General features: G+C 40.4%; 1 protein-coding gene across 8 annotated transcripts in view; it reads left to right on the top strand.

Annotated features, from left to right (window-relative positions):
* The window catches only part of AFF1 (AF4/FMR2 family member 1), a 263,840-nt gene that overhangs the window by 114,571 nt on the left and 128,215 nt on the right, over positions 1-21,054 (top strand). For 2 of the 8 annotated variants that reach the window (XM_042935962.1, XM_042935957.1), the window contains exon 1: positions 3,341-3,700. The exons of 3 other annotated variants lie outside the window; for them this stretch is intronic. Coding sequence is in view for 3 of the 5 variants with exons in the window: in XM_042935957.1 (XP_042791891.1) it covers positions 3,684-3,700 (17 nt within the window). In the remaining 2 variants the exon portion in view is untranslated. Of the gene's footprint in view, positions 1-3,340; positions 3,701-5,984; positions 6,086-16,453; positions 16,684-17,533; positions 17,606-18,583; positions 18,645-20,702; positions 21,039-21,054 lie in introns of those variants that run through there. 3 more of the 8 variants (XM_042935960.1, XM_042935951.1, XM_042935956.1) reach the window with 3 other exon arrangements.

The following is a 21,054-nucleotide window of genomic DNA, read 5'->3' as shown; positions in this document are numbered from 1 at the left end:
ATACAAAATTGTAACCAAATGAAGCTCAGAGTACCTGTGGTAGCATTCTTTCTTTCCCAAAAGTTGGAGCTTCACTGGCTGAACCAAATAGCTTCTATTTTTTTCCTTTCTTTTTATTTTATTTTATTTTAGTTTAGTTTATTTTAGTTTAGTTTAGTTTAGAGAGAGAGCACACAGGAGCAGGGGAGAGGGACAGAGGGAGGAGGAGAGAGAGAGAGAGAGAGAGACGGAGAGTATCTTAAGCAGGTTCCATGCCAGCACAGAGCTGGATGCGGTGCTCAATGCCACGACCCTAGCATCATGACCTGAGCATAAATCAAGAGTTGGCCGCTCAACCTACTGAGCCACCCAGGTGCCCCTGAACCAAACAGCTTCTAGACAAGCTAAGAGAGCCAGATCAAAATCTCCTGTTTGGTGGCAACCAAATGGGAGGAAGAAATCAAAGAGAGCCATTCAGAGCCGTCTTTTCTCTGAGCTTAACATATACACAGGCCAGGCAGCGTTACAATAAAATACTTCTTTTTAGTCATAGGTTCATAGCTAAAAGTAGACGACTCAGCCAATATTCTCCTGAGGGGGCTGGGAGCGGGAATAGAAATAATACTTCCCATTCTCACACAAATTTCAAGAGATCTTCCAAACACATATCCTGGCTTCCCTACTTGCCCCACATCCCTTCCACTCTTCTAATGGTGTCTCTAATTAGAGATTTCTTGTTACAAGTCATATGAATGACCCACACAAACTCAGAATGGTTCCTAGGAGGTCCAACAACAGGGAAGTAGGGAAGGATAGGACCCGATGTGCACTGTCGAGGAACTTACCAGGAACCAAATCTTTCAGGATGCACTTCTCAGTTCATTTCTCTGCTTTAATAAATGTAGTTAAGGCAGTCAGTGCCTGTCTGGGGTGAGCAGAAAGGACTGTCCCCAAAACCAAACAGATTTTGGCAGCTGTAAGGGACTGTTCTCCTCACTCTCCCGGCCTGGCATCAGCTAGTCACAGTGGTTGGCTCTGACCTGTCATAGTCAATTATTAGGGGAAATGAATGTGTGAGCCCTGGGCGCTGCAGCCTGCAGCTCCATCCTGGAATCCCAAGAGGGTGGGACAGATTGGAAGCAGCTCCTGTCTGGCTCACCAGAAAATGTGTTACTGGAGCCCAAGGGTGCAAGAACACGTGGCCCAGGGGGCCCAAACAACACAGTTTCAGCTACTCACCGCCAACAAAATCTAAAGGCTGAGAGAAACATGGCGTGAAGCAAGAAAGGAATTTATTCAGTGAGGTCAGCACCGGGAAGACAGGACTAACGTCCAAAGAATCGTCTCCAAGGTGCTGAGAATACTTCTAAGTTTATATAGGGAAAACGTGGAACAAAGATCTGTGGGTACGCAGCTGAGCAGCAAAAGGTCAGGTTGATTATTGTCTTGGGGTCAATTGCACAGGGTGTTGCTGGCGTCTGGGCTGTCCTTCTTGCTCGAGGGGGTAGTTTCTGTTCCCATCGTTGGATGTTTTGCCTGCTGGGTCCCTTGCCTGAGTTAACTGATAAAGCTGGAAGGGGAAAAACAAGTAAGAGGAACACACTGAAGGCAAAAATGGAGTCAGTCAGGGCTATGACTGGGTCCTCCTTCAATCTCATCAGAAAAGTCTTTTAATTGTGGAGAAGCTATCAAGCTCACAGTGGCAGATGTAAAGTTTTACAAAATGCTTGAAAGCTCAGATTTTACCATTGGCAGTAAATAGTGTCGGTTGTTTTCCTTGAGGAAACAGACTCACTTTGTTCATTTTTGAGAGAATGACTGCCAGAAACCCAAGTCAGACTAACCACAGTCCATCAATTGTTCTTTGACGTAGAAATGGTAGTCCACGAAAAAACAGCTGGGCTAGCTTGCAACTCAATTACACACAAGTGCTTTTCTACTAGGCCGTGATTGTACTTAACTTCAGCAGCAGAGTGCTTCGGTGCACTTCCCATTCAGTCCCAAAGAACATCAAAAAGACCTACTCGGGTAGATTTAACAAAAGTAGTAATTCCTACTGCTTGCTTCATTAAGGACATTCGTGAAGGACACTTGTTGTAACTGCTGATGTGTGGTGGTGAAGAATGCAGTGACTACTAGTTCCATTTGCTGCCACTGTGGCGATTAGGGCTCAGAGGCCTGCAGTTACCCCACAATTGCTTTTGCATCATTAGTGCAAATGGCAGCACAGTGAAAAAGACAAATAAGGGCTTTGTGTTACTCTAAAAATAGTTTTGACCTCTGCGAAGTTCTTGGGGACTCCCAGGAGTCCACTAATCACACTTTGAGAACCACACAGAGAGATGCATTGGGCCTTCCTCCCAGCATTGTCATTTTCATACCAGAGATCAACATGTCACTATTCCATGGCTTCTTAGTAGCACAGTCTGGATTATCTCTGTGAGGTAGACAACCCTGTAATGATTCTAGGTAGAACTGAGGAGCCTACAGGGCAGACATTCGGTCAGCCTTCATTTCCAGCTCTTACAGTGTGCTGCAGGTCCCAGGAGATATTGTAGCACACCGTCTCTCCATCTCTGCCCACCTAAGGGTTTTCCTGCTTACCTTTAGGCACTGTTGAAACACAAATGCCTTCCCTAGTCCTCTTAGTACGACCCGTTTTTGTTTGTACTAACTACATAGCGTTTACTGTATTGGTAGTTTGCATCCTCAATTTTTTTTTAATGCCAATCCCTTAATTTACTAAAGGACCAAAATGAGTTACTGTTTACTTTGCAATCTGTATGTTGTCCAGAAAAGGCAGGGCGTTTTGTAAATGTTTTCTCAGTGTAATGAAATCAAAACTGAAAGCGAACAAAGTAAAACAAGAGTGCGTTGGTTGCACATTTCCTGACTGCGAGCATTGGAATGATCAAAAGTAGCGAACGTGGTTTACTGCTGTGGTTTTTATTCCTTGCTCACTGCAGCCTCTAGGGGCCCAATATTCAACAAATATTCAAATTGGAGCCGGAGTTCTGAGCGGCCGGGTACTGTGTGTTCCGGCGGTGTGTTTGTACATTGTTAAAACCTGGCAAGAGAGCACCAGCCAAGAGCCGGCAGGCGGGGCTCGGCCACGAACGAGCGAGCGGGGCTGCGTCGGCGCTCGGGCTCGGTGCCCCCGCCCGGCGCAGCCTCCGGCTCGGGCCGGCGGAGCGCCGTGCCCATTTAAGGAGGCGGACCGTACCACGAGAACTTTCTTGACAGGGGTAGTCAGGCGAACTCGGACAACTTTCAGGGAGCCTAAAGAGGCTTTCGTTTCTCTTCTAACGCTGGCCCGGGTTCTAGTGGCGCTCAGGGGGAGCTGTGCGCTGGTGGGCTTTGGTCGTGGGGCTCCTCGGGTTTCCCTTCTCCGAAATCGCCCCGAGGGTCTTCACTTGCTCTCATTTCGGACGCAACATTCCCCGAGCTGGTCCAAAGTGTAGTTCGCCTGCAGAGGCCCCAGTGCCCGGATGTCCATCAGGATTAGTGCGAGCCAATACGCTCGGAGCCCGAGGCTGCGCTGAGGACGCCCGGGCTCGGGAGCAGGTAGTCCCGTAACACCGGGGAGTTGCGCTGGGGAGCTCGTCCCCGCCCGGCCCCGGCAAATGGTGAGCGCGGTGCTGGCAGAAGGGCCGCGGGTGGAAGGCTCCGATGGACAGAAGACCTTGAGCTCTGCAAAGTGAATTATGGCAGCCCAGTCAAGGTAAGCCAGGCTCCGAGAGAAACTTTTTAAATGTGTTAGTGGCTAGGGGAATTGAAGGTTGAGGGCGGGTGGTGGGGGAGGGACGGTTGGGGTGCTGCGAAGACGACCGGCAGGAAGCAGCTTTGTCATTGCTCTCTCATCATTCCCGATGCTGTGGTTCATTACTTAACGTCAGATTTAAAAAAAAAAAAAAAAAAAAAAAAACCGTTGGGAGAGCGTACTGGACAATTTCTGCAGAGCGGAGGAGAGGGGTTGAGTTAAAGTTAAAAGTTAAATTTCTTCCGTCTTCCAAAATAATTATTTTCGGAGAAAATAAGTTGTTTGAACTTGCTTACCTTTGCCCAAATTTTCGTTTAGTTTCTTTGTGCACCTCTCTTTGGTTCGCCTGATTTGGGGGGGAGGGGGAGCGCTAGTATTTTTGATCGGAATTTTAGAAGTCAGTAAATGTAAAAACAGTTCGCCTTAGAGAAGGTGGTTGAGAATTTGGCTGGTGAGTGATCGAAAATGTTGCTGCTAAAATGTAGGATTCCTCATAAAACGCACGGCTTGCGAGAATCTGCTGAGTAGGCAAAGACCGGGAACGTACCGGGGTTGGCGAAGGGGAGAGGATAATGAACTGCAGTTGCTGTCAGAGGAGCGCTATTGTAAGGACCTCAAGCTCTGACTTTGCCTGGTTGGTTCCTTTTTTTTTTTTTTTTTTTTGCAATGAGTGTTAAAGAGTGATAACAAGGCGTTAGTGGTTAGTATACGATTCAGACTGTTGTGTGTGAATTCATTTTAGATGTGACAGCAGTTGGTGCTAAGGGAAGCTTAAAGTTATATTTAAGTTCTTTTCAACTGTTTTACTAGAAAGCAGTTTGGTGTCACATATTTAAAATAATAATAGGGCCCTTCAAGTTGACATTTGTTGTAGTATAGTGATTTGGGGATGTCTTAGGCTAAATACGTTTCGGGTCCCAAAACCCTGGTGTACCACTAAAAGAAATAGATGCTCGAATGCTGATGATTGGGTGAGATGAAATTCAAAATTGTTTCCTAAGAGAACTTTCTAGGAAGAGAAACAACTTCTCTAATGTAGACCACCTCTTGTGTGATATCTGCTGTATATATTTTAACATCTCAACTCAGTGGTTTATTCCCTGCTCCATGTTATTGGTTGTTCTGAGAAAGGGGCTCTTGGATCCAAGTAGTAGGAAAACTTTGATTAGAAACAAAAGTTGCATCTTTGTGTGCTAACCTGTAATGAAAATTAACTGCCAAGGGGGCCCGTGGCATAAAACCTTTGATAAGATACCTTGATCAAAATAATTAAATACTATTCAACAAAACTCCTTCATATAGAGGTGCGATTTGAACTCAGGTGCAAGTGATTTCAATGCCTCCGCTTTTAAGCTAAGAATAAAATACGATAGTAACTAACTGAACACTGCAGCGTGCCAGGCACAGCTGCTGTAATTGAATTATCTCTTTGATTCTTCTCAGTCACTTAAATAGGTAAGGAGTTTTATTTTTCACATTTGGAGTTAAAGAAACTGAGTCCCGGCCTGCCTGTTTCTTGCCCGAGATCACACAGGTGGAGCAGTGCCTGACTCCTGAGCTGTGCTGCAGATTTGCTTACTTCCAGGATGCTTCTTTAATGGTGAGGTGTGAGGTGTGAAAAGGGATCTGCAAAGCCTTAATATAAGTATACAAAAAGCAATTTCTGCTCAAAGTGCTCTGCTACAAAATGGAAAAATCGGAATTATCGGTCTGGTAGTTCAACTTGTGGGTAATTGAAATAGGAGGACTGCCTGTATTCTGCTCTTCTTCTCTTCCTGGCCTTCAGACGTGCCCTTGAACTAGGAACAAAGCCACAAGGCCATGATGTCTGTTGTTTTCTTAGCCTGCATGATGGGAGTAGATCTCTTAAGTTATAAATATTCATTTTCTTCAGTTACATTTGGAATGTGGTCTACGCTCATTTAGACGTTGTGTTTTGTGGGATAGTAGGTAATTTCTGAGATCCAAAGAGAAGATTGCAGATATTTTTGGATTTCAAGGAAACCTCAAGCTGGGCCACATTGTTCTGAGTAGTGCTAAGAGAAACAGAACCATCACCTCTGATTTATGATCTGGGGCAGTAAAATCTTGTCCATGTGCCACACACAGTATCTGTTTGCTCTTGAAACAATTAGTTTAGATTGTTGGACTCATTGGTCCTCAGGATTCATAGCTCAGTTTGTTCTAACCACAGTCATTTCATTGTGCACTATTTAAAGTAATTTGACTTTTTTTTTCTTCGAAGAGGTAGATGAGAGCTTAAATCAAAATGAATTTTGTGGCACTGACAGGGACTACACGAGAGGACCATGTCACTTTCTTCTCGTTATTTGGCATTGCTTTCAGGTAATATTTTTCATTTGATACTTACGGTTGGTATATGACTAATTTTTTGTGTGACTGAATAGGCTAGGCAGTGTCTTCCTTTTCTATAGTCAGCTCCTTAAGGCAAGACATTGTCTCACATTTTTATTGTCTCCTGCATAAGCTAGAAGAATTTTGAATGAGGAAGAGACTACGTAATTATTTCTTAGCTTGTGAACCTTTATAAATTGAGTTTGTACAGTCCTCTCTCTCATTTTAAAACCTAAAAGGAGCGAAAAACAACAACAACCTAAAACTAGGAAATTGATTATTTTGTTTTGCTTTGTTGTTGATTTCTTCCCCCAGAAGTGGAAGACATCTGTTGAATGAAAGGTCAGTTGCCTAAACTTTAAAAATTAGATTTTGGGTCATTATTTTGAAAACATGTAATATTTGATTTGAGTATTCAAGTTGTGGAGAAACGCAGTCATTTAGAAATGCAGTACCAGTTGGGGCACCTGGGTGGCTCAGTCGGTTAAGCGTCCGACTTCTGCTCAGGTCATGATCTCGCGGTCTGTGAGTTCGAGCCCCGCGTCAGGCTCTGTGCCGACAGCTCAGAGCCTGGAGCCTGCTTCGGATTCTGTGTCTCCCTCTCTCTCTGGCCCTCCCCCGTTCATGCTCTGTCTCTCTCTGTCTCAAAAATAAACATTAAAAAAAAATTTATAAAAAAATAAAAAGAAATGCAGTACCAGTTCAAGCAGGACATACTGTGCCTCTGCTCTCACTCTCAGATTCGTGTGTGCTTTCTTTGGAACCTTTAAGCACAACAGATACACTGGCTACTTTCTTATGGGAGTTGTAATAAACTTGCCTTCTTTAACTTGAAATAGTTACAGATCCGTGGCTTTAGTTTCCAAATTCTGATCTAAAGCACCGAATGCTTTATAGAAGTGTATATAACCTGGCGTGCCCTCTTTGGATAATAGCAAGCCTGTGATGGGGTAAAGGTGGGTATGGCATCTCAATAGTTTGTAGATCTATACTTTTCGGTGAGGATTAACTTACTTTATATTTAGAAGTGTGTTGATGGATAAAACAGGAGGGCTTTGTCTGGTTCCCCATCTCTGCTAACCCCCTCATTGAAGCAATCCTTGAATTCTAGAAAGGAATATATACGTACCTTCAACTACTGCCAGGGATTAACCAGTTTTAAAACGCACCTTGTGCTAAGGGAGAAGCCCTGGTCCACCCCCACCCTGGGAGGGAGGGGAGTGGGGGAGTTGAAATTCTGTAGAAGAACAGCATCTGGTGGTTGAGCACATCTCAGAAGAAAGCACTTTCAGACAATTTGCAAAAGGAAATTAGGGTTAGTCAGTTCTCCCACGGTGTTTTTGTTTTCAATTTGACTGAGGTTAATGTTAATGAACTTTAAATAATAATAATAATAATAATAATAATAATAATAATAATAATAATAAAGCAAAGTCAGATTGTTCCCAAGATTATTATGAAGCCGGTTTTTGGTGGATCTCTTTGGTGAGGGAAATTTTCCATTGCAAAAAGCATTGCTCTTAAACTGGTACAGAACCAGTTTTGTTCTGTCTTCTGCCCTCCTCATTTGTGAGCTACCAATTACCTTGGAAGAAAATTCACGAAAGCAAAGAAGCTCTGATTATTAAATATGAGCAGATATCAAAGAAAAATGCTGTGGTATTTTGGGAAGTGCGGTTCAAGGACGTGATTTCAAGAAGGAAATAATTTATGCAGTATTTTGACCCAGCGAATGTCTTCATTTTTTCCTTTGTGACGCCATGGTAAACAGTGTCCTTGACAGGAGAGAAACACAGACAGGTCTCTTAAGTGATTTCCTACTAGTTCATCCTGAGAGCCAGCCGAGCTTCCTGACTCACCAGACTACAGTTTCTTCCAACATAAAGAAGAATTGAGTCATTTTTTTTTCCAGTCAGCTGGTTTATGGGGATGTTCTTTGGCGATATTAACGCACGTGATCTCTCAAGAGATTTAGGGGATTCTTACGGGATAGCATGAAAAGGTGTTTGATAGTTTCTATACTCTTTTGAAAATGGAATTTAGTGAATGCTGCATTGAAGCAATTTAAATGTCACATATTCTCAGGCATGAGAAATGTTCTCTTAGTCACGGATAAGAGGGAAATCTCATTTTGGTGCTGTCGTTCGTTTTGAGCCTCCAAATCTATATATTACCCAGTAGCTGTAAAATGCAGGAAATAAAGCTGAGTATCTTCGTTACTGCTTTGAGGTACAGCATACAACTTGATTGCTTCCAAATATATAAACTTAGTTTTCTATTAGGGAATTTCTCTATTTCATCTGTTTTCCAAGATTGGCATATAAACTCAATTCCAAAAGCTCCTGTCTTTTAAAAGGGAAAGTTCTGTATGTGAGTTGTGGTGGGAACTACAAGCAGTAGCATTTCTGATGATCCCTCCGAACTAGTTGGAAATACAGTCTACATCTTTAGGACAAAGTTTCTTGACTCAGAAGTAAAAATGTAACAAACTTGGATATCATAGTCTCTGTTGCAGTTCAGTTACATTTTATTGGTATAGGGTGTGTGCATAACTTTTACAGCTTAAATGATTACCTTTTTTACGTAAGTGAAAAAAAAATGGGGAGAGAACTAAGGCTGTATTTTTGTTCATTCCTTTTATTATGAGTATACATGTATTCATTTGCTCAAAATAATGCAGTAAGTAGAAGGCACAATAATGTCTTGCTGAAATATAGATGTATCAGGTGGAGTTTAGTATTAGGCCTTAAAGGGAAAAATAAGATTTATAACTTGCTGTGTTAATGCTCTAGAGACCCTAAAGTAAAAATTAACTTCAAAACCATCCCAGTGCTGACTTTCTGTGACTTGGCAGTGATCGGTGTTGAGAATCTTTCCCCTGTGCAAACTTTTCCCTTTTTCTAGCTATGCCTAGTGAGTTAAAGCTTAACCCAATGGCCACAAAGCCAGCAGACTTAATATCCTGGAAGTCTTGTTCTCTGATGAATGTCTGTTTTCTTGTTATGGTTTATTGGCTTTGTTTTTAATTTAACCAGATTGAACTATCAGATTCAAAAGGCTGTTACTCAAGCAGTAATTTTATGTCAGATTTAGTATGGTAAGAGGAATCCCAGTAGCGACATCTTGTCAAAAAGAACGAAAACTAACTGAAGGGGGAAATCTATAGTGTATTTCGACTGATGCCTAAATTGCCTTTGCTTTGGTGTTAGGTATTATATTTCCAAAGGACACCCACAGTTTGACCACATTGTTAAAAAACTTTTTTTTAATGTTTATTTTTGAGAGAGAGAGAAAGACAGAGTGTGAGTGGGGAGGGGCAGAGAGAGATGGAGACACAGAATCTGAGCTGTCAGCACAGAGCCTGACATGGGGCTCGAACTCACTAGCCATGAGATCATGACCTGAGCCGAAGTTGGACGCATAACTGACTGAGCCACCCAGGTGCCCGACCACGTTCTAAAGGTACCAAGAATTGTTGTTTCTCTTTATTGGCTCATATGATGATGAATACTTGGAGACCTGCGGGCCACATGGTCCTTTGGGTGGGCTGTAGAGAGTTAAGGATGCAACTCTTGAGTCACTGGCTTGCCTTTATTTTACCCTACAAGATCTTGCTTTCTTTTTCATATTGCTTACTGCTGGGTTGGCAATTAAATAAAAGTAAAAGAATATTTTAGGTGCAACGTGGTCATATTAAGTTCAAGGTTCTCTTTCAAACTTGACACTAGAATCACCGGGTTGGGGGGGGGGGGTGGTTGCTAACATGCCGATTCTACTCCTTTTTTCCCCACCCTCAGAGAGTCTCATTAGACAGGTGTAGGGTGGAGCTTGGGTGGGGAGCCCTGCCGGCTCTGAGGCCAGAGGCCCACCCTACTACCCTTTGTGAAATGGAGTCTGTGTGAGAGAGATATATAAAGTATATCATGCAAAAAAAATAAATAAATAAATAAAATAAAATAAAATTAAAAAAAATATATATATTATACAATGCAATTACATTTTGACTTAATATATACTCACATATCCTCCTCCCCCCCCTTGAAATAGACAAGAGATTGGTAGAAAAAGTAAATCTCCATCTCTATTTATATATATATTACAAACTGTATGTGCTAAAGTATCCAGATGCACCTAAATTTAAAAAATAAAAGGAAAAGGAAGGCATCAAGAAGTAATGCCCAATTTGATCATGCAGCACTTTCCCAAGAATTGTTTCTTTTCAAGGACCTAAATATTTAATTTACCCTTTCCTATCCATTCTGGGCTCCTTCCCAAAACTACTAACTCGCATTCTGCCACACACACCCCAGTTTATCAGGTGGCAGTTGTTTTTGTTCCCAGAGAAAAGTTACAACTGTGAATTGGTCAATTATATCCAAACTCCATGAAACTAAAAGGTGGTGGTGTTTTGTTTTTGTTTTTTAAACAAAATACTGTCTGTGTCCACTGTTGTTGAACAAATAATGTTCAGTAAAAATTTTAAGTGAGACTCCTACTGGGAAGTAAATGTTCAAATTATAGCAGATGTCAGTTCCTGTAACAAAATTCAGGAAACACTTTCTGGTATGTGGGTGTTGTAACTCTTCAGTTCTTGGAACTTTCCTTCAGGAAACTGTCCTGTCAAAAGCAGAGCAGTTGATAAAATATGTAGCACAATTCACAAACGGTGTCGTGCAGTGTAATTAAATTTTGATTTGGTGCATATGTTTTTGCGGTCATGATAGAGCCGAGACTCACGTGACATTCATCCCGGACAATGTGCATCTGGATAACTTGTTAAATCGATCCCCTCATTCTCATTGCCTTAAAAATGCAGGTGTATCTGATTTACTCTGGATGTGAATTTTTGGTAAGTGGTAGAATTAACCAGGCCCCATTGCTTCATATAAAAGAATGAAACATGTTTCCTACTTAGTTTTGTGTAGAAATTACATATTTTTGTCTCCTGGTCGATAAACTGATATTTTACTGTAGACATTTTTAAGTAAGATGGCCTACCTAGTCAGTTGGTAGCTTTAGCTGTCATGAGTTCATGAAATTATGCTGTGTGTGTGTGTTTAAAGGCAAACAGAACCTCTTGAATTAATATGCTGAATATTAAATACTTCTAAAAGTTTGTTAAAAGGGGATATTTAGTGGTACAAAATTCTGGACGGTAACACGTAGCTAACACTCTCTCTCTCTTTCTCTTTAAGTAATGTTGACCTGCAATTGCACTTCTAGAAATTATGTTTTTCTGTTATTTTATGGTCTGTGTATCTCTCTTTCCCCCCCTCACTTCCCTTTTAGAGTTAAACCATACTTGTGCTAACTCTCCATTTTAAAAAGCTGTGTAAATATAAACTTTGTACCACATGGAAGAAATTAGGCAGCTACATTTACTGACATTAGCATAGTAAAAAGATAGAATGGAACCCAGTGTGTTACATTTGTTTCCAAAACCAAGTTCTAGCTGAAAGTGTTGTAAAGAATACAGAGATGAGTATTGTCTGCTTGTCACTTGATTTTAGTAAAATCGAGAGTAAACCAATTAAACACAGTTTTTTAAAGTGGGAACTGTGCCCAGAAGACAAAAAGCCCTAGATTGGAAGTTATAAAAGATTGAATTTGGTAGTTTCTATCTTTTTGTTGATAGTGTGGGGTTTTTATATTAAAACTCATGATAGGTGCCTTATTTTATTATTTTTTTAATGTTTATTTATATTTGAGAGAGAGTGCGTGAGAGACAAGGTGCAAGCAGGGGAGGGGCAGAGAGAGAGGGAGACACAGAATCCAAAGCAGGTTCTAGGCTCTGAGCTGTCAGCACAGAGCCCGAAGCAGGGCTCGAACTCACAAGCCATGAGATGATGACCTGAGCTGAAGTCCAACCAATGGCGCCACACAGACACCCCAACAGGTGCCTTATTCTTACAAATAGCGTCATATTTTTCTTATTTTAACAGTCATGTTTTTCTAAGGATAAAGTGAAAATCATTAGATTTACTCACTGTGGACTTTAGTTTGTAGGCTTTGAAAAAATCATGACAATTCTCATAAGCCTAGAATAAAACTTGGTTTCTTCCTGAGGTCACCCATATTCTGTGGTGATATCCCTCTAAGGTGTTGGTATTATCCATTATATTAAAGAGTGAAGTGGAAACTTTACTCCTACTTCTTTTTTTGGTATCTTGGCAAATGACTTTTTTTTTTTTTTTTTTTTTTTGGCAGGGTGGGAGGGGAGCAGATTGCTTTAATCAAGATACAGTCACTATCACCCAGATCTTTCATCTCTTTTGTGACTTCTCATTTTATCATTTTTTCCCTCAACCCAAGTTTTTTTTTTTCTTTACAACTTTGTAGTATATTTTACATATCCTAAGAGTTGTCCATTTCAAGTGTGCAACTCAATGATTTCACTTTATTATGTTTACCTTCTTAAGTGGTACAGCCATCACCATAAATCTTTTTTAGGACATTTTATCTCCCCAATAAGATCCCTCATGTCCATTTACAGGTAATCCATGTTCCTAGCTCCTTGCTAAATCTTTCTGTGTGTAAATTTGCCTTTTTGTCATTACTTCACCTACATGGAACTTTGAGGTTTTTTACATCTGGCTCTTTGCACTCGTGTAATTTTTTTGAGATTCATCTGTGACATAGCATATGTCAGCTTTGTCCTTGTAATTACCAAATAGTATTCTGCTGTCTGAGTATGATAGACTGGTTGTTTCATGTGTGTTCACAGGGGAGTGGCTATTACAAATAATGCTCCTGTGAACATTTGCGTGCAAGTCTTTGTGTAGACATACATTTTCCTTTTGCTTGGTTAGATACCAAAGAGTAGATTTGCTGGGTCCTTAGGATAGTTTTATGCCTTACTTCCTTTTTTTTTTTTTTTTTTTTTTTTTAATGTTTGTTTATTTTTGAGAGAGAGAGAGAGAAAGAGAGTGCCAGCCGGGGAGGGGCAGAGAGAGAGGGAGACACAGAATCTGAAGCAGGCTTCAGGCTCTGAGTTGTCAGCACAGAGCCTGATGCGGGGCTCGAACCCATGAACTGTGAGATCATGACCTGAGCCAAAGTTGAATGCTTGACTGACTGAGCCATCCAGGCACCCCTATACCTTACTTTTTTGAGAAACCACTGAACTGTTTTCCAAACTGTATGTCCATCCTAACCCATGTTTAAACTGATCTAGTTCAGTTTCTTGCAAGTTATTTTACTGTCTTTGTAGTCAACTGGGCTGTGGAACTGGTGGTTCTGAGATCTGATCAATTTTGCATTTGAATGTTAAAAAATAATGTGTTTTAAATACATATGGCTAAAACACAACTGTTTTTTTCATAGAAGATACTATGAAGATTTCTAAAATTGGTCAGACTTTGTGATGAAGAAGCTTACATCAAGAAGTATTTAAAGAAAGTCAAATTAACATTTAAAATATCAATGCATGCTTTTGTCAAAATTGCAAGTGAAACTTCCAACACACAACTTATGAACCCATCAAATCGATATATATGTATACATATATATATGTGTATATATATATTCTATTTTTCAGAACTGCTAAACAGCCCTAGAAATTGTCATTTAGATGTGTTTTTAGTAAAAAAACTTTCAGGCAAATTTTAGCTGTTCTCATTAGCTACAGTCTTGAATTTGTGCAAAGATATGTTATCTGAGTGGAGCTTCTGGAAATTATCTTTAAAACTGGGGTTTTGCTAGAGGAAGGTGGTGACCATATTCCCCCAATTGGTAGTGTGTTCCAAACTTCAGGAAAAGGTGGATCTGCTTTATGAACAAGAATACTTCGTGAAGTGCTCTGAAATTATCTGTGGGTGTATGTGTGATGGTAGTGAGAGTGAATCCCCTTTTCAGCACTCCCGTTGCTATTCTGTAAAGGAGCTGTGAGGCCACACTTAGTTGTCTCCTACATGGCTGCCTTTAACAAGTCTGCCCATGCGCTTTCAGCTTTGGGGCCTCAGAACATTGTGGCATGTGACTGGAATTCACTGTTTCTGGGTATTAATTTATCTACTTAAAGATTATATCAGCATTAATAGCTTTATGACTGTGGCCAATTCACATACATGAACAGTGCTTTTAATATTATCCATATCATGTATTGACGAATGCCTTGTTGCTCACTGAGAGCCAGCCACTGTGTGTGCAGGTCTCTAAGCTGGTTCATGTGGAGAGCTGTCTCCCCACATGGAGAGGAGCTCATAGTTGGTTGTGGGGGTGGGGGACAGAAAATCAGCAAACAAAACTGGCCAATGAAACAGTCGCAAACTGTTACAGCACCATGACAAAAAACAAATGGGGGTGTCGTGACAGAGAATAATGGAATGTGGGGGACTTTGTCAGCCACAAGGACCTCTGGTAGAGTTGACTGAAGCAGAGAAAAATCAAGTCATGATATATGTTAGAACTGCGATTTCAGAATGTACATGGAAATAAGTGATAGTGGAAAGAATGGCATTTTTTAAACAGGGCAGATAGGATTTTAGGAAACACTGTCATGTGGCAGTTTCTTAAAATAAAAATTGTTTTTGTGGATTAATTCGACCAAAACTCAGTCCTGTGTTTTTTGTTTTTGTTTTTTAATACAGATAAAATGAGCTTCATAACATAACATGAGCTTTTAAAATAGAGACTGTTTTCTAAGAGTTTGCCTTAATTGGTGCATAAATATAAACAAGTTAAACATGCAGAAAATAAATTTGAGAGGACATCTTTCTTAGTTTGGAAAGCCATCAAGTAAGAGATGTGATAGAATTAGAGAAGTCCCAGCTCAGGGAGTACAGTCATAAGGAGGTGAAGATTTAGACAGTAAAGAGGATGTTTAGCCTGGCTATTAAATACAAAGGTTAATTTACAAAGCAACCTTTTATGCTTGTGAAAGACTGCCATAGGAAGTGTGGTGAAAGATGGCTTGCACTTCTGCCAAAAACAGACCTTGAATTAATAAATTATATATGTTAAGGGGTTTAAGGAAAGCCCAGCAACGAACTTCTCATTGAAGATAATTAAACATGAAAATATAGTGGAAGGTGGAGTTCTTTTAGTCTATTGAGAAATAGGAAATAGATAATCTCTACCTTGGATATTTTAGGAAGTAGCAGATGGTTTGAGTACCTTTTTCTCAAGGGATTTTGTGGCTTCTTGAAAAAATGTTATCACAACAAACTGCTAGAGGAACTGAAAGTTCTTATGCTCTGCATGCATCACAGCTATGTTTAATTATATAAAGTTACTCTAAGGATCCTGCATTCAGTGTCACCTCATCTCTTTTGTACCTCTATTTACAGTTATTTTCAAATAAATATAGTTAGTCATGGACCTTTTGTGGCCTAATAGATGATAAGTCCATGAATGTGAACATAGATGTATATTCTCTATTTTCAGGGTCCAGAGTCGAATGTGGGTTTGTACATTAGACCTGTCTTGCCTTATTTCTATATTCATTTTTTTAAAGTTTACTTTTTGGGAGAGACAGAACATGAGCAGGGGAGCAGCAGAGAGAGAGAGAGAGAGAGAGAGAGAGAGAGAGAGAAAGAAAGAAAGAAAGAAAGAAAGAAAGAATGAATCCCAGGCAGGCTCGGGGCTCAAACTCCTGAAACCGGGAGATCATGACCTGAGCCAAAATCAAGAGTCGGACGGACGCTTAACCGACTGTGCCACCCAGGCACCCCTTATTTTTGTATTCTTATTTTATCCATTCTGTGGACTAAGAGATGAATAAGTCACAATTAATGAGCTTCTATTTCTCCTAATAATCTTCTGAAGTTTTTGCTTTGTGAATTTTTTTAAATTTTTAAAAAATTATTTATTTAACATTTATTTACTTTTGAGAGGCAGGGAGGGGCAGAGAGAAAGGGAGACCCAGACTCCAAAGCAGGCTTCAGGCTCCAAGCTGTCAGCACAGAGCCCGACACGGGGCTCGAGGGGCTTGAACTCACGAACTGTGGATCATGACCTGAGCCGAAGTCAGACGCTTAACTGACTGAGCATCAGGACCCCTGCTTTGTGAATGTTGATGCAATGTTTTTGATGCATAGACACTCATAATTGTCATGTCTTCATTTTAAGTTGTCCTCTTGAAGGTATTAAAGTATTTTTGTAGAAGGTTTCTTTGAGTGTTGGTGATAAATTTTTTAAAAAGCTGTGTCTTTACATCTTTTATCCATGTGGATTTTATTTTGGCTTAAGGAGTGTGGGTTCTGGATCCCCCTGTTCTCTCCCCTCAAAAGGAGCTATTCTATTCTCTCTATTCAAGAGCCATTGTCAGACTCCATCACTATACCTAACTTGTCCTGCTTTTGGTATTTTCACAGATATTTTTCAAGAGCAGCTTGAGTATTTTGTTTAAAAAAAAAAAAAAGTGTGTGGCCTTTTAATAGGATAATTTCCTATAAAAACCTCATCCTGTTTTTCAGAAGCATTAAAGTTTTAGACAGGATTACTGTCTAAATTTGCAGATTTTCATGGAATGGAAAAGAGTAGGTTTGAGTGCCAGGGACTCCTGAATCACTGGACAGACACCGCTTGTTTATCTTGGACACATTTGGGAAATCTTGTTTGCCTCAGTTTCTTCAGGAGGAAGTAAAAATGTACGTTTGCTCTTGTCCCGAATGAGCGTGTTGTTAATCTAACTCTCTAAGGGGAATCCTATTTCTGTGAGTGACTACATAGGACTTTAGGCAGGAGGAGGATTTTGTGGTCTCTGTATTGCTGTAGAGGGGATCTTACTTTCCTGTTTTGTTTTTAAACTTACTCTAATTTTTTTTTAATTTTTAAGATAATTTTATTATTATTATTGTTATTTCTTTAGATAGAGTGTGTGCGAGTTGGGGGAGAGGAGCAGGAGGGAAAGAGAATCCCAGGCAAGCTCCACCATCAGGGTTCAGTCCCACAGCCCTGGGATCCTGACCTGAGCCTAAATTAAGAATCAGATGCTCAATTGACTGAGCTACCCAGGCAGCCTCCCCCCCCATCCCCACTTGTAAACATTTTATTTTAAGTAATCTCTGCACCCAACGTGGGGTTTGAATTCACAAACACGAGATCAAGAGTTGCATGGCCTTCCAACTGAGCCCTCTACGTGCCCTGAGAAGTTTTCACTTTCTAGCAGACTTTTTTCATTCACGTTTCCTTGACTGTAATAGATATAATTTCTACTTTTTGAAATACTCTGTATTTCAGTAGTTCAGTAAAACAAAAGAATATATTAAACTTAATTGTAATTAAAATGAAAGAGAAACATTTTCGTAATTTTTAACAGCTTGACCAAACATTTTCTTCTGTTCCTTTTCTACTTTTTCTTTATATGTTAAATGTTACCGCACTTTGAATCATTCTTGGTATATATTTGGTAGGTGATGTGCTCAATGTATAGGGGGAAAGGTGAGGTGGGGGTTACTTGAGGCAGTTGTGTTTTTTTTTGTTTTTTTGTTTTTTTAGATTTTCATTTTGTCTTAAATTTGAAGAGGAACATAAGACTTTGAGATCTTTTTTATGCCTGGAAATGCAATGGTAAGAATACATTTTTAAAAGTCAAAAAGTTAATATTGCCCAAAGCAAGGTGTTGTTTTTTTATACATTGCACTAGAAACCAAGGTGGTAACAGATAATAACACACTTCCGCAGATAGATGTTATGTGATTCATGATGCTGGGTATGGAAACTATACTGAGTACCATATTTATGAACTTCACTCATTCTTATTTTATCTGTCTATATTTTAGCGCATGAGTGTGCAAGGGGAGGGGCGGAGGGAGGGAGGGAGGGAGGGAGAGAGAGAGAGAGAGAGAGAGAGAGAACCTTAAACAGACTCCATGCTCAATGTGGAGCCCGACACCAGGCTCATGACCTGAGCTGAAACCAAGAGTTTCAACCAACTGAGCCACCCCGACACCTCTCATTCATATTTATGTATAAGACTGTCATAGTTGAAGAACAACGTATAACTCAGAAACTGCTATAAATTGAAGACCTCTTCTAGTATTTTTTCCTTTGTATTCATACACGCAGGTATATGTACATCATGCTCACACAGAAACACAAACGTTGCTTCAGTGGTAGAAGCTGGAATCAGAATGCAGACAAATGATTTTTTTTTTCCTTGTGCTTTTAAATATTAGCTTAAAATTAGCTGATGAAAAATTTCATTTGTTTTGTTTTTAAAATTGATAAGGAAATAGATTTTTGGCAATTGTCTTTAACTTTGTAAATTTTAATCTAATTGTTTAAATTATCAGGAATAGAAATTTTAGATCTTATATTTTTATTGAATTCCTTTAAAAATTGTGCCCAAACTGTAGGACAGCAAGAGCCACCAAAATTATTCATTTTGTTTTTGAGAGAAACGTTTCTGATTTAGTTCAAAAATCATTTCTTTCACTGTTTTCATAGTTGACTTGCTAGTAAGAGTGGATGTTATTTCAGTAGATGTTGGAAATTTAAGAAGAAAGCCTGCACGGTTTCCTATTTACAAACTGCTTTTTCTTCTAGAAATGGGTTTGGAGCACAGAAGATATTTTGCAGAAGCAGCTACGAAAATCATGTGATGAAGGTTAGGCCCAAGGCTGAACCCAGAGTGTTTCTTCACTTATGGTGCCAAAATGTCAAACATGTGGTACAATAATGGAAAACAGCGGTTTTGATTAAACAAAGCATACAAACCATGCTTGAGTAAGACAGCTTACCTTCTGCCTAAGTTGGTTCTTTTGGTGGGAGAGAGGAGTGCTCTAAGGGATCCTTAGGCTTAATAGGAACAAAATATGAGCAAAATGAATTCTTTTCGGAGTATTTGTTGGCAAACTTGAGTACTTTGAAGTACAGACATTGTGTATCATTTTAGTATATGATAATAGCAATCATTTGTGCATTGTTATATTCTGAGTCAGAAATTTGCATATCTGGTATCACTGAATCTATAGCAGAAATTATCACTCTGAGTGTACAGGTGAAGAACTGAGACTCCTGGAGATTGGATTTGACTCTCAGTGATTGACCAATAAGGGTTACACAGCCTCTGCTAATCTACTCTAGACTTTTATGTAAATGTTGTTTTTGTCCTTCACACACGTATCTATGTGGTCAGTGCTCCTTGGTATACTAATGGAGCAAAGGAAGGATGGAGAAAATGGAACGTGATTGTGTGTGCGTGCCTGTTACCTGAAGTGTATGAAACAGGAAAAGGGAACGAGATGAGAGTAGGGAAGCATGGTATGTGTAAAATTCCTTGCAGAGTGAAGACATGTACAGAAGAAATGTGAGGTCAGTGTTCCCTAATGCCCAGCACTGGGAAGTGCCTTCCCCCCACAACTTGGTTACCACATGGGGAATTAAGGAGAGATGATACAACTGTTTGAAGTTGTGGTTATTTTTAACTCAGGGAACTCCTGTGATATTTGGAAAGGGAGATTTATGTGGGGTGGAACTTCTCTGGGTAAAAGATGTCAAATCCCTTGTACCCCTCATCCTCTTTCAGGATGCTCCTTCCTTATAAGAAACTCATTTTGGAATGAAAGTCATCCTCTGCCTCTTCCTGTTTAGTGTGAAATGTGTAAACCCCTTTGCCTCTCTGGCAGGACACCGCACTTTACATTCTATCTTTGGATTCTCCTTTTTTTCTTCTGTTCTCTTACCCTGCTTCACACGCTGTCAGCTCTAGGGACCATCGTATTGTTTTCAGTATTGAATTACCTTACTTTCTCCTTGGGGAGATGGGTGGGAGGAGCATAGAAAGAATAGGTGAGAGGAGAGCCAAGGCCCGTGCTGCTTTGCCAAGCACTTGAACTGCAGCCGAATATACTTATTAGTAATAGCTCACAGGTATCAAATACTTTAGCCAGGCACTGGACTAAGCACTGTGTATGTATTAGTTAATTTAAATCTTACAACCGTCCTAAACCTTTTGGTACAATTAGAGCTTAGAGTTTGTGACTTACCCTGTTGGCCATAGCTAGTAGTGATAGAGTCTCGAAGGTGCCTTTCACAAATATAGCTATTAGGAAACGTTTCCCATGTCTGTTTTCAGTGTGCTGCAATGTGGTGGCTGTTGTCTCAGTAGAAAACTAACACTGTGACGTGGAGAATATCTCTCGTTATCTACAGCATTGGCTCTCAATATGGGGGAGGCAGGGAAAAGAGGAGAAGGTTATTTTACCCCCACCCTAAGCACAGGGATATTTGGCAAAGCTTAGAAGTATATTTGATTGTCACAGCTGGGAGGAGAGTGTGCACTGTCACCTAAGATGGAGGCCAAGGACCCTGCTAAGCATTTACAATGCACAGGACAGCCCTGACACAAATAATTATTTGGTTCAAAATGTCAATAGTGCCATAGTTGAGAAGTGCCCTGCTCTGCTGGTTCCCCCTGGTTCATAGGTTTGGGGGTGTTTGTGCTCCAGACAACATCAGTACATCATAACCAGACTCCTGCTCAGCCAGTGCTGACTCTGTGTTAGTCATTTGGACTGTTAGTTTAGACACAACATGTGCAGGATGCTGCTGGGCACCGTGTGGATAACACAGCCTATAGGAAAGGGAAAAATGGAAGTGTGGTGGGGAGGAAAGGGTTTGTCGAAGCAGAGGGGACGTGGGGTGGGGAAAGGCTTGGATAGGTATAAGCTGCAAAACTGGAAAGTGTAAAACCTGAGCGGGACAAAGCACAGCTGGAGGTGCATCTGGGGTCGTTTTCAGATTTCCCCTTTCTTACTCACCTGAGTGCTTTCCCTTTACTCTGTATTGTAAGCCATTAGCTCACTTAAACCTCGCATTAATTTTAGGGAATTGGCACCATTATTATCTCTACTTTTTTAAGCAGGCCGACATTCCTGTTAAATGACTTGACCTGAAGGACAGGACGAAGGACGAAGGACGCTGCTAGAAAGTTGCAGAGCCCGAGTTTTAACCCATTGCTAACTCCAGAGACCATGCTCTTGACCAGCTTACTCTGCTGGTAAGCAGAGTGTTCC

The sequence above is a fragment of the Panthera leo genome, chromosome B1, assembly GCF_018350215.1.
Source record: "Panthera leo isolate Ple1 chromosome B1, P.leo_Ple1_pat1.1, whole genome shotgun sequence".
Classification (NCBI taxonomy): Eukaryota; Metazoa; Chordata; class Mammalia; order Carnivora; family Felidae; genus Panthera; species Panthera leo.
Note: the sequence above shows the minus strand (reverse complement) of the source record. Positions and strands in the feature narration are given on the sequence as shown.